Source organism: Salvelinus fontinalis, chromosome 34 (assembly GCF_029448725.1).
Source record: "Salvelinus fontinalis isolate EN_2023a chromosome 34, ASM2944872v1, whole genome shotgun sequence".
Taxonomy (NCBI): Eukaryota; Metazoa; Chordata; class Actinopteri; order Salmoniformes; family Salmonidae; genus Salvelinus; species Salvelinus fontinalis.
In genome coordinates this window covers 12,301,927-12,318,060 of record NC_074698.1, presented here as the reverse complement: position 1 = coordinate 12,318,060, position 16,134 = coordinate 12,301,927, and the positions used below count along the sequence as shown (strand labels likewise).

The 16,134-nt window shown below is 42.8% G+C and overlaps 1 protein-coding gene across 1 annotated transcript; it reads right to left on the bottom strand.

Moving 5' to 3' along the window:
• Nucleotides 1–155: 155 nt before the first annotated feature.
• Nucleotides 156–5,231, bottom strand: LOC129833153 (angiopoietin-related protein 2-like). Its single transcript, XM_055897493.1, has 7 exons — nt 4,928–5,231; nt 4,153–4,634; nt 3,814–3,954; nt 3,434–3,653; nt 1,658–1,851; nt 1,001–1,271; nt 156–881 (listed from the first exon to the last, which is right to left on the bottom strand). The coding sequence occupies exons 2-7, from the start codon at nt 4,612–4,614 to the stop codon at nt 697–699; spliced, it is 1,473 nt and encodes a 490-aa protein (XP_055753468.1). The 5' UTR covers nt 4,615–4,634; nt 4,928–5,231; the 3' UTR covers nt 156–696.
• Between the last annotated feature and the right edge of the window lie 10,903 nt (nt 5,232–16,134).

Here is a 16,134-nt window from a genome sequence, read left to right as displayed (position 1 = left end):
ATATTCCGCCCTGAAACATATAATTGTATGGAATTGATTAGAATGTATGGAATTGATTAGAATGTATAAAATCATAATCAGTAAATGTGTAGTCCTAGTCAGAATTAGGGTAAAGACAATATGTCTTTATGGTATTTTAAACACAGACTGTCTGAGCTTGGTGCCAACCGGACTAGAGCTTTGGGAGAGACCAGGGAGTACGTGTCAAGGACAAGGTCACCTATCTCTGTCGGCTGGGTAGTGAGACAGTGTGTGCGTCTGTTTGTGTGTATGTGTGTGTGTATGGTTGTGTGAATGTGTGGGCGTGAGAAGTCAGTATAAAATGAATTGTTTTGTATTCTTGACTTTAGAACGTTCTCTGAATAAACTATACTAACCTTTTGTATAAGCTGAGTCTGACTAATTATTATTATACCCATGGTCTTACAAACCTCGGGAATTGGTCAGAGCTATTGATTGATTGTTATTATCATTGGGATTGGAAATTCTCTTATCAATTACCCTGATGCCTGATTGACATGTGTGTATAACCAACGAGGCTGCTGAGGCGAGGAGGGCTCATAATAATGGCTGGAACAGAGTGAATGGAATGGCATCAAACACCTGGAAACCATTTGATGTATTTGAAACTATTCCACTCCAGCCATTACCACGAACCCGTCCTCCCCAATTACGGTACCACCAATGGGGAGAGGGTTAGGTGGGTTTGATCATCATGGTGACCGTCTTGAGGGAGTAGGAGCCGCCGTGGAACTCTGCCCAGTAAACCCCGTCCTGGTAGCGGCTGCGGTAGTGACCCCCTCGATACCACACGCCGTTTAAGTTGGAGTGGGCACACATGTGGTACCACCAGCCCCCCTTCTGGAAGTGGGCACAGTTCCCTAATGAGGTAATGGAGAGAGAAACCAACTCATCAAGCCAAACCTGGGTGCTCAAACAGGCAGCCATGAAAAGAGGCAGAAATGAAAAGAGAGGGTAGTAGAGGTCAGAGGGGATTCACCTGAATAAGCATCCTTATCCTTGTCCAGAGTTGTAAAGGCTTTGTTATTGTGCCAGGACATTGAGTCTCCGGCGTTGCCTTGGTATTCCCCCAGCCTCAGACGGTACCAGTCGCTCTCAGGCTCCAGGCGGAAGCTGTCGTACTCTGCAAACACCTGGCGGCCCTGCCAGTCCTCCATGGCCACCCGAAGCTTGTAGTGGGCCTGCTTGGTCAGCCAGTAGAGGTGCTCCAGACCCAGCCAGTACTCTCCATCCAGGTTCCCAAAGCCTTGCTGGGGTGGAGGGGTACAACAGATAGTTTAGGGTTATGTTCACTGTAGCAATAGTTTTCATGACTTCTGTGGTGTTATACCGTCCTCAACTGAAGGATACTCTTGAGTCTCTGAGCTGTAATACTAGCTGTTTTTCTGGTTTTAGAGCCCACTGTGATGGTTGCCAATTACAGTAACTATACAGCTCGTGTTTCATGACATATAATCAGCTGAAATGAAAGGCAAATGGAGGAGGGGAAATGATTATGGGACTGCAGTGCACACACTCACTGTGTGGGTTTTGTATTGCAGTGTTTTGGAGCAATGGTAATAGCACACTATCTGATGTCATAAACTCTTGAGCGCTTCACTTTTAGTGGCTCACTGCACACTGGAGGTGAGAGCACCTTGTACTGCTCCCAGGTCCTGAAGAAGTTGACTGATCCGTCCTGTCTCCTCTGGATGACGGTCCAGCCTCCCTGGGCCTTGGTCTGTTCACACCAGGCCTGCAGAAGCCGGTTGGCGCTCTGTGGACGCAGCAGGTAGATCCCATTGGTGGTCTCGCCCGAGTCCAGCACATGCTGGCAGTCCCTCCAGGGTCCTGAGGGACAGAGATGGTGTAGGTATGTGGTTCACAAAGGCAGTTAGGATTTCGGAACATACCTGGGTTCAAATAGTCATAATTGTGCTTGATTGAGCCTGCCTGGTGCAATGGAACTAATGGAAGTCCAGAACGTCCAAACTCCATCCATCTGCCACTGGGCAGGCTCAACCAACTGCTGGAAATGAGTGAGTGAGACAAGTAATGGAGAGAGGGGTCTGGAATTCTGTTTGTTTTAGAGCCAACAGGGTCATAGATGCATTTTTTCTCGCTTTGCTTCAGCTTATCTCTTTACTGCCGAAGACATTCTTTCACCACACATGTTGAATGTCTTATGTCACACTGGGAAAGATAAGCATACACCGCATGAACGGACACGAAAGGCTAAGCATCACCTCTCTCTCACACACTCCAGACCAAGGGATACTCATACTGTAACCGTACACTCATTCTATAGACAAGTATCTCCTTGTCACTCATCACACACACATAAGCTCTGAGTCATGCTCCCTTTATTCTACAGTGTAACTGGTGTGAAGTCCCCATGCTGCTGCTGCTCAGCTCCACTGTGGGAGGAGCCTGTCCATACAAGGTGATGTCACACATCTGAATGCTCTGCCTTGTAATCTCACACATTCCAGTTGTGCACACAACGTGCATTGTATGGAGGTATCACCTTGTAATTCAAGGTTACATAGCAATGTCCTAAAGAGGGGCTGTGATTAGGGTGTGTGTTTCTTAGGGTGGGTTGGTATGTGTGTGTGTGTGTGTGTGTGTGTGTGTGTGTGTGTGTAAGAGACTGTTTGTTGTGTGTACTGCTGGTAAATTTGATTTTTTTTTAGATTCAAATATATTTTTATTTGGAATTCATCCTAATCGCTCGTTCTAAAGTGGTACCATAAAAATCTGACTATTGGTGCCAAATTCTGGACTAGCTACTTTTGATGGTTTATTTCCTAAAAATAGGATTATATTTTGCCCCATTTGATTGTTATTTATAACAAATATTATTGATGAATTTGCAAATGTGATATCAAAGTCAAACCTTGTGTGTGTGTGTGTGTGCATGCGTGTGTGTGTTACTCATTAATTAACAAAGCCCCTTCTCTACTCTGATAAGAACAGCTGGCAGTTATTAGACATTGTTTAGGCATTCCCGGAGAGATAACAAAGTCCTATCGGCGGGTCAGTGACTCCCCGAGCTTCTGCAGTGTCTTCTGGACAGTAAATAACACTGACAAAATACTGACACTGTTTCAAGACACAAACGCAAGGTCTGAACAGCAAACAATGAAGCATTTGAAGGGCCGAAAGAAAACAGCCTGTTTGTTCTGATTGTTGTCAGAGGTGACAGTGAAAAACAATATCGAAACAAAGCAGGAACCAATGAGATGTGCAATGTATTGACTGAAATAGAAACAAGGTGTTATAATGTGTGATAATGCTGCCGGGTGAAGGTAGATGAATAGTGTTACTCTTTCACACTGTCTTACAAAGACAGACATTCATTCCTACACAGACAGTGTTGGTTAAGCTGAAAGCGCTGTTGGCAGCTGTAAGCTCTGAGGGTGCCGTGATTTACCTGGGGTCTTAGTGACAGGGAAGCTTATGAAGGGGGCGTCAGTAGGGGTGTCGGCCATGGTGGTGGGGAGCACCTTTGTCCCCTGCGGGGGTTCTCTCTCCTCCTGTGGCTGTAGTGGAGGGGCGCCCTGGTCTCTCTGAACATCATTAGCCATCTCCTTGGACTGTGAGCTGTCATTCAGACGCCCACTGGACTGGATACTCACGGGTTCAGAGGTCATCTGTCCAATACAACACAAATATATAAAGACATTTGTACAGAGCATTGTGGGTACTGTAGTATGTTATGGTACCACTTTAGCTTCATGGGTCAGGGTCAGTGCTTGAGAAAGGCCCATGATAACAATGCCAGTGGTTTGATAGATACAGAGCTCCCCCTACCTGTGGAGGTGGGGTAGTGTTCTTGGTGGCCTGGCACAGCTTCTCCAGCCGGGCGATGAGCTGACTCTGGTTGCTCATCATGGAGGTGAGGGCTCCATACTTCTTCTCCAGCTCCCTGTAACTAGTGGAGATCTGCAGCATCTGGGATGTTGTTCCACCATTACCGAGCAACAGACAACGGGCCAATCAGGGATGTTATCAAGGTGCTACATGCCTGTCATCGATAGGTAAAGGATACTAAGACAGTAGAGAGATAGTAGGAGCATGTATGCAGTTATATGATTCTAACTTCCCTCCTTATGAACACAGCTGTTCCCACAATGCTCTCTGTCTGATTACCTGTGCGGTGGCGTTGAGCAGTAGGTTCTCAACCCGCCTCTGTTCGACCACCTGGTCCTTCTTGTACATGACCTCGTGCAGCAGCTGGGCGTAGAGCTGGGCGATGCGGGAGTTCATGCTGCCGCTCTCTTTCCGTAGCGCCCGTACCTCCGTAACCAGGGCCCCCTCCTGCTCCAGCTGGCCCCTTAGCTTCTCCAGCTGTTCCTGCTGACGGCTCAACTCCCCCCGCAGAGCCGTTACTTCTGAGTGGTTGGCGGAGCCGGTGGTTGACTCGGTGCCCACGCACAGCGCCCCCTTCAGTTTCTGCTGGGGAACGATGAAGGTGTAAGAGCAGCGGCCTGCTTTTACCTCTGAGGAGCGGGACGGGCGCTTCTGGGACTCTTCCTTCCGCCCCCCCACCTCAGGCATGACTAGGAGGAGCCCCAGCAACAGAAACAGGCCAATAGTCAGCTGCTTCTCCATCTACCTGTTCACCTGCTCTTCTGTCCATGGAATTAAGCAGTGATAGAGATTCATTAGCAGATTCCCCCAATAAAACATGATACTCTATATCTAGAACATGTAGAGATGTATTCATTCAGTAGAAATAGCTTTTCCCCATTTCAAACAACTATAATTGTACACCAACAAGTACATCACAGTCAGACAGTGGCCACGCTGATGCAAAATTCCATACAGGCATTTTCAGTGGGAAGCAGAGCATGTAAAAATGCTACCGCAATATCTAAGATGCAGCTCAGACTGTCTCTCAAGCCTTGATGTTTCCCTGACTTACCTCAGTCCTGTTCAGAGGTATAGAGTCAGTTGACAAACTGTCAGCTGTGTTCCTGTGTGTATCCCAGAATCCTGAGCTCCAATGGGTACAGAATGGACTTCTTTAAAGCATCCTCATCTAGAATCCAGATGTCAGGACTAACGGACCTTTCCTTAGCATTGCCTCAGAATGGTCTACTGCCTCAGAATTGCCTCCCAATGAGAAAGTCCACCGCTGTGGCTGTAGCATGCAGCCCGGCGACCCTTTTTCCTAGTGTGTCTGAGCCTCACAGAGACAGGCAGACCAGAGAGACTGAGCTACAGTAAGAAAGACTCAAGGGAGAAAGAGAACTACACACAACACTGACACACAACGTTTTGTCAGCAGCAAGACCTCCCCCTCACTTCCCTGTCACAGGCCCTCTAAACAAAGAGAGACATAATTACAAACTACCCTAATGACACCCCCTCTCTCTCTCCTCCCATCCTCTCAGCTCAGCTGCCTCTGGCCCTCAGTGCAGGAGGCAGGAGGCCTCTCTCTGTCTCTGTCCGTTGCCTCCCTTCAGCCTGCTGTTCTCTCACAGAGGCCTACTCCCAGGCGGTCCATCTGTTTACTGTAGTTCAGCTCGAAAAGGTAGCCTATGAGTAATCAATATCATTTATTAAACAATGTCAAACATAAAAACAACATATTTAGGGTTATAATATGGATAAGATGCAGATGAAGGTCCACCGTATGATGAGGAATAATTCTGTCAGTCATCATGGATAGTCTCTTTCAACTGCTGTGTGCTAGTAGATACGGTAAAGACGGCATTTCATCTTAAAGGACCCATGAACATGTGAAGTTTACAGGAGCATGTCAAATGTGGGGTTAAATGAAAGTTAAGAGTCTATGGTTTTACAAATTAAGGCATATATACATTTTCCAACAATTTTCATCCTAAAGATGTGGAATAAGCAAAGGTTTTGATTTCTGGTCAAACAGATAGAAAATGTGTCTTAGAAAACATCTACCAGGAAAAGTATTAAAGGGTATTAGAAATACATTAAAAAACAATCGTGTAAAGATCTCTGCCAACTAATATCAACACTTCTATTTCGTTTTTTAGATTACATTGCCTCCTGCCTTGTAATTCCGTTACAAAAAAACTCTAATTTCTCTCACTCATGAGGGAGGATAATGAAAGGTCACAGAAGTAACAAGTAAAGGTATAGCTACCAATTAGTTAGTGTTTTTACTGAGATCAAGTTTGTTTATGAATTATTAAGTGATTAAAACTATACCAGGCGGTGTCAGGGGAAGGCCCAAGAAATTGTCAAAATCTTCAGCCACCCAAGCCACAGACTGTTCTCTCTGCTACTGCACGGCAAAGGGTACTGATGCATCAACTCTGGAACCACCAGGAGCCTGAACAGCTTCTACCCCCAACCCATAAGACTTCTAAACAAGACTGCTAAATAGCTAATCAAATGGCTACCAGGACTACCTGCATTGACCCTTTTTGCACCAACTCTCTTGCACTGACTCTATGCACACACACTAGACTCTATCCACACACTCACATATTTACAATAACACCCCAACACACACATATATACACACACAAACACACTACATACGTCCACACACATAACATGTACACACATGTATACTGACATCACACACATGCATACTGATGCCACACACACACACTTTCACACTCACCACATACAATGCTGCTACTGTTTTATCTATCCTGTTGCCTAGTCACTTTACCCCTACCAATATGTACAGTACATACCTACCTCAATTACCTCATACCCCTGCACATCTACTCAGTACTGGTACTCCCTGTCTATAGCCCTGTTATTTTCTACACCCTATATGTACAGTATATATATATATATATATATACATATATATATATATATATATACATACATATATATATATATAGCCATGTTACTTTTACTCATGATTTTTTTTCTATATTCACAGAGTATTTTTATTCCTTGCAAAACAACCCGTAACTAAACAATTCACAGTTAGTTTACACCTATTGTTTCCGAAGCATGTGACAAATAAAATCTGATTTAATTCTGTTCTGAAATTTGTCATGTAATTACTGAAAAATCTGTAACGGGATTACTGCAATTCAATTGGCGACAACGGGTAATCATAGTTGTCACAAACCACAGTTGGGACCAACCAAATGTGGTCTTGTTTGGGCCAGAGCTCATTACAGTAATAGCCAGTGTGTAGAATACCCAAATCTGGAAAATAAGGAAATGTAATATTTCTACCTTTATGGTGATATATCCTCTTTTCATTTATATACATCACCATGAAGATGATGATATTCATATCCATAAAGAGAGTAGTGTGATGAGCAGTAGCCTGACTAGACGGCATCCTAACTGTAACTTTTGCTTTCTTTATCCGACCTTCAGCGACAGTATCGGATTCAAACTCGACATCTTCATCCATCATCCTCAATCTTGGATAGGCATACCCATTAGTATCCATATCACTATCGGATATACTATTGGATGCCATCGCCGAAGCCACACTCTACCTCCTGCCCCAGGAAACATACATGACTTGGTAAAGACTACTTAAACGAAGACGTGCTGTTTGTTTTCCTGACTTCACATTCTTTCTACAGACATCTTTGAATCTTCATTCAGGAGCAGATATTTCGTTTTTGGAAAACTTGGTCGCATAAGAAAACTGAGGGAGATTTTACCATCATTCTGTTACCAAACTTTGCATCTGCACAGTTCTTCCAGTAAATGTGTTTTTTGAGAAATGTTCTGTTTAAATTGTTCAAAGTTGTCAGAGTTATATGGTTTGCTAAACTTCTAATCAATGTTTTCTGTTTGGCATACATTTTCAAGTGAAAAATCTGAGTCAGCCCCTTCCTGCACGTCTCCAACTCAATCATCAAGTTTGCAGACTACACAACAGTGGTAGGCCTGATTAGCAACAACGACGAGACAGCCTACATGCAGGAGGTTAGGGCCCTGGCGGAGTGGTGCCAGGAAAATGACCTCTCCCACAACGTCAACAAAATGAAGGAGCTGATCGTGGACTTCAGGAGACAGCAGAGGGAATACGCCCCCATCCACATCGACGGGGACGCAGTGGAGAAGGTGAAAAGCTTCAAGTTCCTCGGTGTACACATCACTGACAATATGAAATGGTCCACCCACACAGACAGTGTGGTGAAGAAGGTGCAACAGCACATCTTCAACCTCAGGAGGATGAATACATGTGTCTTAGCCCCTAAGACCCTCACAAACTTTTACAGATGCACCATTGAGAACATCCTGTTCTCAAGAGAGACTTGAAGAGACTTGCTTTGGCCAAGAAACACGAGCAATGGGCATTAGACCGGTGGAAATCTGTCCTTTGGTCTGATGAGTCCAAATTGGAAATTTTTGATTTCAACCACAATGGCTTTGTGAGACGCAGAGTAGTTGAACGAATGATCTCCGCATGTGTGGTTCCCAAGACTGGAGGAGGAGGTGTGATGGTGTGGGGGTGCTTTGCTTATTTCTAATTCAAGTCACACTTAACCAGCATGGCTACCACAGCATTCTGCAGCAGCGATACGCCATCTCATCTGGTTTGCGCTCATTTGTTTTTCAATAGGACAATGACCCAAAACACACCTCCAGGCTGTATAAGGGCTATTTGACCAAGGAGAGTGATAGAGTGCTGCATCTCATGACCTGGCCTCCACAATCACCCGGCCTCAACCCAATTGAGATGGTTTGGAATGAGTTAGACTGCAGAGTGAAGGAAAAGCAGCCAACAAGTGCTCAGCATATGTGGGAACTCCTTCAAGACTGTTGGAAAAGCATTCCTGATGCAGCTGGTTGAGAGAATGCCAAGAGTGTGCAATGCTGCCATCAAGGCAAAGGGTGGCTACTTGGAAGAATCTAAAATATATTTTGATTTGTTTCACCTTTTTTTGGTTAGTACATGATTCCATATATGTTATTTCATAGTTTTCATGTCTTCACTATTATTCTACAATGTAGAAAAATGTAAAAATAAAGAAAACCCCTTGAATGAGTACTTTTGTCAAAACTTTTGCCTGGTAATATACAGTTGAAGTCAGAAGTTTACATACACCTTAGCCAAATGCAGTCGTGGCCAAAAGTTTTTAGAATTACACAAATATTCATTTCCACAAAGTTTGCTGCTTCAGTGTCTTTAGATATTTTTGTCAGATGTTACTATGGAATACTGAAGTATAATTACAAGCATTTCATAAGTGTCAAAGGCTTTTATTGACAATTACATGAAGTTGATGCAAAGAGTCAATATTCGAGGTGTTGACCCTTCTTTTTCAAGACCTCTGCACTCTGCCCTGGCATACTGTCAATTAACTTCTGGGCCACATCCTGACTGATGGCAGCCCATTCTTGCATAATCAATGCTTGGAATTTGTCAGAATTTGTGGGTTTTTGTTTGTCCACCCGCCTCTTGAGGATTGACCACAAGTTCTCAATGGGATTAAGGTCTGGGGAGTTTCCTGGCCATGGACCCAAAATATCGATGTTTTGTTCCCCGAGCCACTAAGTTATCACTTTTGCCTTATGGCAAGGTTCTCCATCATGCTGGAAAAGGCATTGTTCGTCACCCAACTGTTCCTGGATGGTTGGGGGAAGTTGCTCTCGGAGGATGTGTTGGTACCATTCTTTATTCATGGCTGTGTTCTTAGGCAAAATTGTGAGTGAGCCCACTCCCTTGGCTGAGAAGCAACCCCACACATGAATGGTCTCAGGATGCTTTACTGTTGGCATGACACAGGACTGATGGTAGCGCTCACCTTGTCTTCTCCGGACAAGCTTTTTTCCGGATGCCCCAAACAATTGGAAAGGGGATTCATCAGAGAAAATGACTTTACCCCAGTCCTCAGCAGTCCAATCCCTGTACATTTTGCAGAATACCAGTCTGTCCCTGATGTTTTTCCTGGAGAGAAGTGGCTTCTTTGCTGCCCTTCTTGACACCAGGCCATCCTCCAAAAGTCTTTGCCACACTGTGAATGCAGATGCACTCACACCTACCTGCTGCCATTCCTGAGCAAGCTCTGTACTGGTGATGCCCCGATCCCGCAGCTGGATCAACTTTAGGAGACGGTCCTGGCACTTGCTGGACTTTCTTGGGTGCCCTGAATCCTTCTGACAACAATTGAACCGCTCTCCTTGAAGTTCTTGATGATCCGATAAATGGTTGATTTAGGTGCAATCTTACTGGCAGCAATATCCTTGCCTGTGAAGCCGTTTTTGTGCAAAGCAATGATGACGGCACGTGTTTCCTTGCAGGTAACCATGGTTGACAGAGGAAGAACAATGATTCCAAGCACCACCCTCCTTTTGAAGCTTACAGTCTGTTATTTGAACTCAATCAACATGACAGAGTAATCTCCAGACTTGTCACGTTCGTTGTAGTGAGGAGATCAAAGCGCAGCGTGATGTGAATACATATTTTAATACAAGACGATTGAACACGAAGAACACTAACAAACAATACAAAATAACAAAACAAACGTGAATGCTATAAACACAGAGTGCAGACATGCAACATCAACATAGACAATAACCCACAAACCAAACTGGAAAATGGCAACCTAAATAGGATCCCCAATCAGAGACAACGATAAACAGCTGCCTCTGATTGGGAAGCAATCTAGGCCACCATAGACCTATATATGTCTAGACACACACACCTAGACATACAAAAAAAACCTAGACAAGACAAAAACACACATACCACCCTTGTCACACCCTGACCTAACCAAAATAATACAGAAAACAAAGAATACTAAGGTCAGGGCGTGACAAGCCTTGTCCTCGTCAACACTCACACCTGTGTTAACGAGAGAATCCCTGACATGATGTCAGCTGGTCCTTTTGTGGCAGGGCTGAAATGCAGTGGAAATGTTTTTTGGGGATTCAGTTCATTTGCATGGTAAAGGGGGACTTCACAATTAATTGCAATTCATCTGATCACTCTTCATAACATTCTGGAGTATATGCAAATTGCCATCATACAAACTGAGGCAGCAGACTTTGTAAAAATTAATATTTGTGTCATTCTCAAAACTTTTGGCCACGACTGTACAGTTAAACTCAGTTTTTCACAATTACTTGACATTTAATCCTAGTAAAAATTCCATCTTAGGTCAGTTAGAATCACTACTTTATTTTAAGAATGTGAAATGTCAGAATAATAGTAGAGAGAATGATTTATTTCATATTTTATTTATTTAATAACATTCCCAGTGGGTCAGAAGTTTACATACACTCAATTAGTATTTGGTAGCATTGCCTTTAAATTGTTTAACTTGGGTCAAACGTTTCGGGTAGCCTTCCACAAGCTTCCCACAATAAATTGGGTGAATTTAGTCCCATTCCTCCTGACAGAACCGGTGTAACTGAGTCAGGTTTGTAGGCCTCCTTGCTCGCTCATGCTTTTTCAGTTCTGCCCACATATTTTCTATGGGATTGAGGTCAGGGCTTTGTGATGGCCACTCCAATACCTTGACTTTGTTGTCCTTAAGCCATTTTGCCACAACTTTGGAAGTATGCTTTTTTGCATAACTTTTTTGATTTGTGTGTATTGTTAGATATTAGTGCACTGTTGGAGCTAGGAACACAAGCATTTTGCTACACCCACAATAACATCTGCTAAATACACTACATGACCAAAAGTATGTGCTCGTTGAACAGGTCAGGCACTGACCACACCTCCCAAAGGTGTTTGATGGAGTTGAGGTCGGGGCTCTGTGCAAGCCAGTCAAGTTCTTCCACACCGATCTCTACAAACCATTTCTGTTTGGACCTCGCTTTGTGCACGGGGGCATTGTCCTGCTGAAACAGGAAAGGGCCTTCCCCAAAATGTATCCACAAAGTTGGAAGCACAGAATCATCTAGATTGTAATTTTATGCTGTAGCGTTAAGATTTCCCTTCACTGGAACTAAGGGGCCTAGCCCGAACCATGAAAAACAGCCCCGGACTATTATTCCTCCTCCACCTAACTTTACTGTTGGCACTATGCATTGGGGCAGGTAGCGTTCTCCTGGCATCCGCCAAATCCAGATTCTTCCGTCAGACTGCCAGATGGTGAAGTGTGAGTTCCAGAGAACGCGATTCCACTGCTCCAGAGTCCAATGGTGGCGAGCTTTACACCACTCCAGCCGATGCTCTGCATTGCGCCTGGTTATCTTAGTGCATGGCCGAGCAGCTGTGTGCAGCTGCTCGGCCATGGAAACCCATTTCATGAAGCTCCCGACGAATAGTTATTGTACAGACAATGCTTCCAAAGGCAGTTTGGAACTCCGTAGTGAGCAGTGGTGTAAAGTACGTAAGTAAAAATACTTTAAACTACTTAAGTAGTTTTTTTGGGGTATCTGCACATTACTATTTCTATTTTGGACAACTTTTACTTTTACTTCACTACATTCCTAAAGAAAATAATGTACTTTTGACTCCATACATTTTCCCTGACACCCAAAAGTACTCGTTACCCCTTTCCTTTCCCTTTCCATTTTGAATGCTTAGCAGGGGAGGAAACTGGTCCAATTCACACACTTATCGAGAGAAAATCCCTGGTCATCCCTACTGCATCTGATCTAGCAGACTCACTAAACACAAATGGTTTATTTGTAAATTATGTCTGAGTGCTGGAGTGTGCCTGCAAAAAATGTTTTTTTGGTTTTTATATTTACAAATAGCCTATCTGTAAATATAAAAAACAAAACTTTTTTTTTTGCTTAATATAAGGAATTTGAAAGGTGATACTTAAGAATATTTAAAACCGAATAGTTTTAGACTTTTACTCAAGTAATATTTTACTGGGTGACTTTCACTTTTACTTGAGTCATTTTCTATTAACGTAACTTTACTTTTAGTGAAGTATGAAAATGTGGTACTTTTTTCGCCACTGGTAGCGAGTGTTGCGACCGAGGAGAGACGATTTTAACAAGATAGGCACTTCAGCACTTGGTGGTCCCATTCTGTGAGCTTGTGTGGCCTACCACTTTGTGGCTGAGCCGTTGTGGCTCCTAGACGTTTCCACTTCACAATAACAGCACTTACAGTTGACCGGGGCAGCACTAGCAGGGCAGACATTTTACAAACTGACTTGTTGGGATGATGGCATCCTATGACGGTGCCACGTGTGAAAGTCACTGATATCTTCAGTAAGTCCAGTCTACTGATAATGTTTGTCTATGGAGATTGCATGGCTGTGTGCTTGATTTTATAATACTGGCCAGCTTTAGACTTGTTGAGTATCTGGTGCATCAGCATTTGTGGGTTCAATTACAGGCTCAAAATGGCCAGAAACAAAGAACTTTCTTCTGAAACTCGTCAGTCTATTATTTTTCTGAGAAATGAAGGTTATTCCATGCGAGAAATTGCCAAGAAACTGAAGATCTCGTACAACGCTGTGTACTACTCCCTTCACAGAACAGCGCAAACTGGCTCTAACCAGAATAGAAAGAGGAGTGGGAGGCCCCAGTCCACAACTAAGCAAGAGGACAAGTACATTAGTGTCTAGTTTGAGAAACAGACGCCTCACAAGACCTCAACTGGCAGCTTCATTAAATAGTACCCGCAAAACACCAGTCTCATCGTCAACAGTGAAGAGGCGACTCCGGGATGCTGGCCTTCTACGCAGAGTTCCTCTGTCCAGTGTCTGTGTTCTTTTGCCCATCTTAATCTTTTATTTTTATTGGCCAGTCTGAGATACGGCCTTTTCTTTGCAACTCTGCCTAGAAGGCCAGCTTCCCAGAGTCGCCTCTTCACTGTTGACGTTGAGACTGGTGTTTTGCGGGTACTATTTAATGAAGCTAACACAACGTACCATTGGAACACAGGAGTGATGGTTGCTGATAATGGGCCTCTGTGGGCCTCTGTACGCCTATGTAGATATTCCATTAAAAAATCTGCCATTTCCAGCTACAGTAGTCATTTACAACATTAACAATGTCTATACTGTATTTCTGATCAATTTGATGTTATTGTATTGGACAAAAAGATGTGCTTTTCTTTCAAAAACAAGGACATTTCTAAGTGACCCCAAACTTTGAACAGTAGTGTATAGTGTATGTGTATGTGACCAATACATTTTTATTTGAGTCACCACTAGAATAGTTATTTTTATGTTATTGAGTAGGCCTATATCTTTGTTTAATATAATTCATCAAATTATGAATCTAACAATAGAAATCCTTATTATTTTGTAAGAAATGTAAGGTCTTTTTACATGTTGCAATAAAGTTGACTAAAGTAGAAGCTCATCTTGTAGGTATTTTTACTTGAGTAAAAGTCTAGAAGTATTTGGTTTTAAATGTACTTAAGTATCAAGAGTAAATGTAATTGCTCAAATATACTTAAGTATCAAAAGTAAAAGTAAAAGTATAAATAACTTCAAATTCCTTATATTAAGCAGACCACACGGCACCATTTTCTTGTTTTTTTAAATTTACGGATAGCCAGGGACACACTCCAACACATCTTTACAAATTAAGCATTTGTGTTTAGTGAGTCCACCTGATCAGAGGCAGTAGGGATGACCAGAGATGTTCTCATTACAAGTGTGTGAATTGGACCATTTTCTGTCCTGCTAAGCATTCAAAATGTAATGAGTACTTTTGAGTGTCAGGAAAAATGTATGGAGTAAAAAGTACATTCTTTTCTTTAGGAATGTAGTGAAGTAAAAGTAAAAGTCATAAAAAATATAAATAGTAAAGTAAAGTACATATACCACCAAAAACAACTTAAGTAGTACTTGAAAGTATTTTTACTTAAGTACTTTACACCACTTCCAAAGATACACTTCATTTCGACTAGCTAAATCCTGTCTAACACCTAGTAACTGCATTGTGTTATTCTGTGGTGTACTTGTGGGTTTATCTTCTTACTTGGATGGCAAGGGGATTCAGGTTTTCATAATGGGTAGCGTAAACATTAATTATACATTATTTTTGTATTATAATCTGGGATGACACCCGTATGGTAGACCCCAGTCAGTGAGGTTGATTTATATATAACTGTCACACCCTGATCTGTTTCACCTATCTTGTGCTTGTCTCCATCCTCCACCAGGTGTCTCCCATTTGTCCGTTTTCTGTTTGTCTGTTGCCAGTTTGTCTTATCCCGTCAAATCCTACCCGCATATTCCCGTGCTCTAGTTTTTGTTTGTCCTAGTCTTCCCAGTTCTGCCCTTTCTGATCCTGCTTGCCGTCCTGAACCTGCCGTCCTGTACCTGCTTGACTCTGATTTGGATTATGACTCTTTGTCTGCCTTGACCTACCTTTTTGCCTGCCCCTTGTACTATAATAAACTCTGATACTCGTACTATCTGCCTCCTGTGTCTGCATCTGTGTCTTAGCCTGAGCCATGAGCCATAACATGTTTTTATAAACTCAACCAAGTTAACCCAGATGGTACATTTTGGGGGCAAGTGCAAGCAACACCATTGAGTGGAGCAGCTTCTATCTCAATGCCATTAGACTGTTAAATAGCCATCACTAGGTTGCTTCCACCCGGTAACCTTGTACCTTAGAGGCTGATGCCCTACATACTGTACATAGACTTGAAATCACTGGTCACTTTAATAATGGAACACCTGTAGTCACTTTAATAATGTTTACATATTTTTGCTTTACTCATCTCATATGTATATACTGTATTCTATTCTACTGTATTTTAGTCTATGCCACTCCGATATTGCTCGTCCTAATATTTATATATTCCTTAATTCCATTCTTTTACTTTTAGGTTTGTGTGTATAGTTAGATATTACAGCACTATTGGAACTAGAAACACAAGCATTTCACTACACCCGCAATTAAATCTGCTAAACATGTGCATGTGACCAATCAAATTTGATTTTGAGATTTTGAAGGGTGCAGATTGACGGGTTGGTAATTAGAGCCTATTGAGCCTCCAACCTTTAATCTCGGACACCCAGTGCATCTGTCCACAAGAGATTACAACCTTGTGACAGTTATTACTGAATCAGATGCAGCTGAGAAGAAACTAAACACTAAATTGGTGAATTTAAACACTAAATTGGTGAATTTAGTTGAAACTTGCCCCTTTGTAACAAACATGGTAACAAGCATTTGTTGTTACACCTCTGTAATGACAGACTGCAATTACCACCAGTTACATGTTATTACAATGTAACTGAGTTATTACAATTAACTACGATACCTGTTACA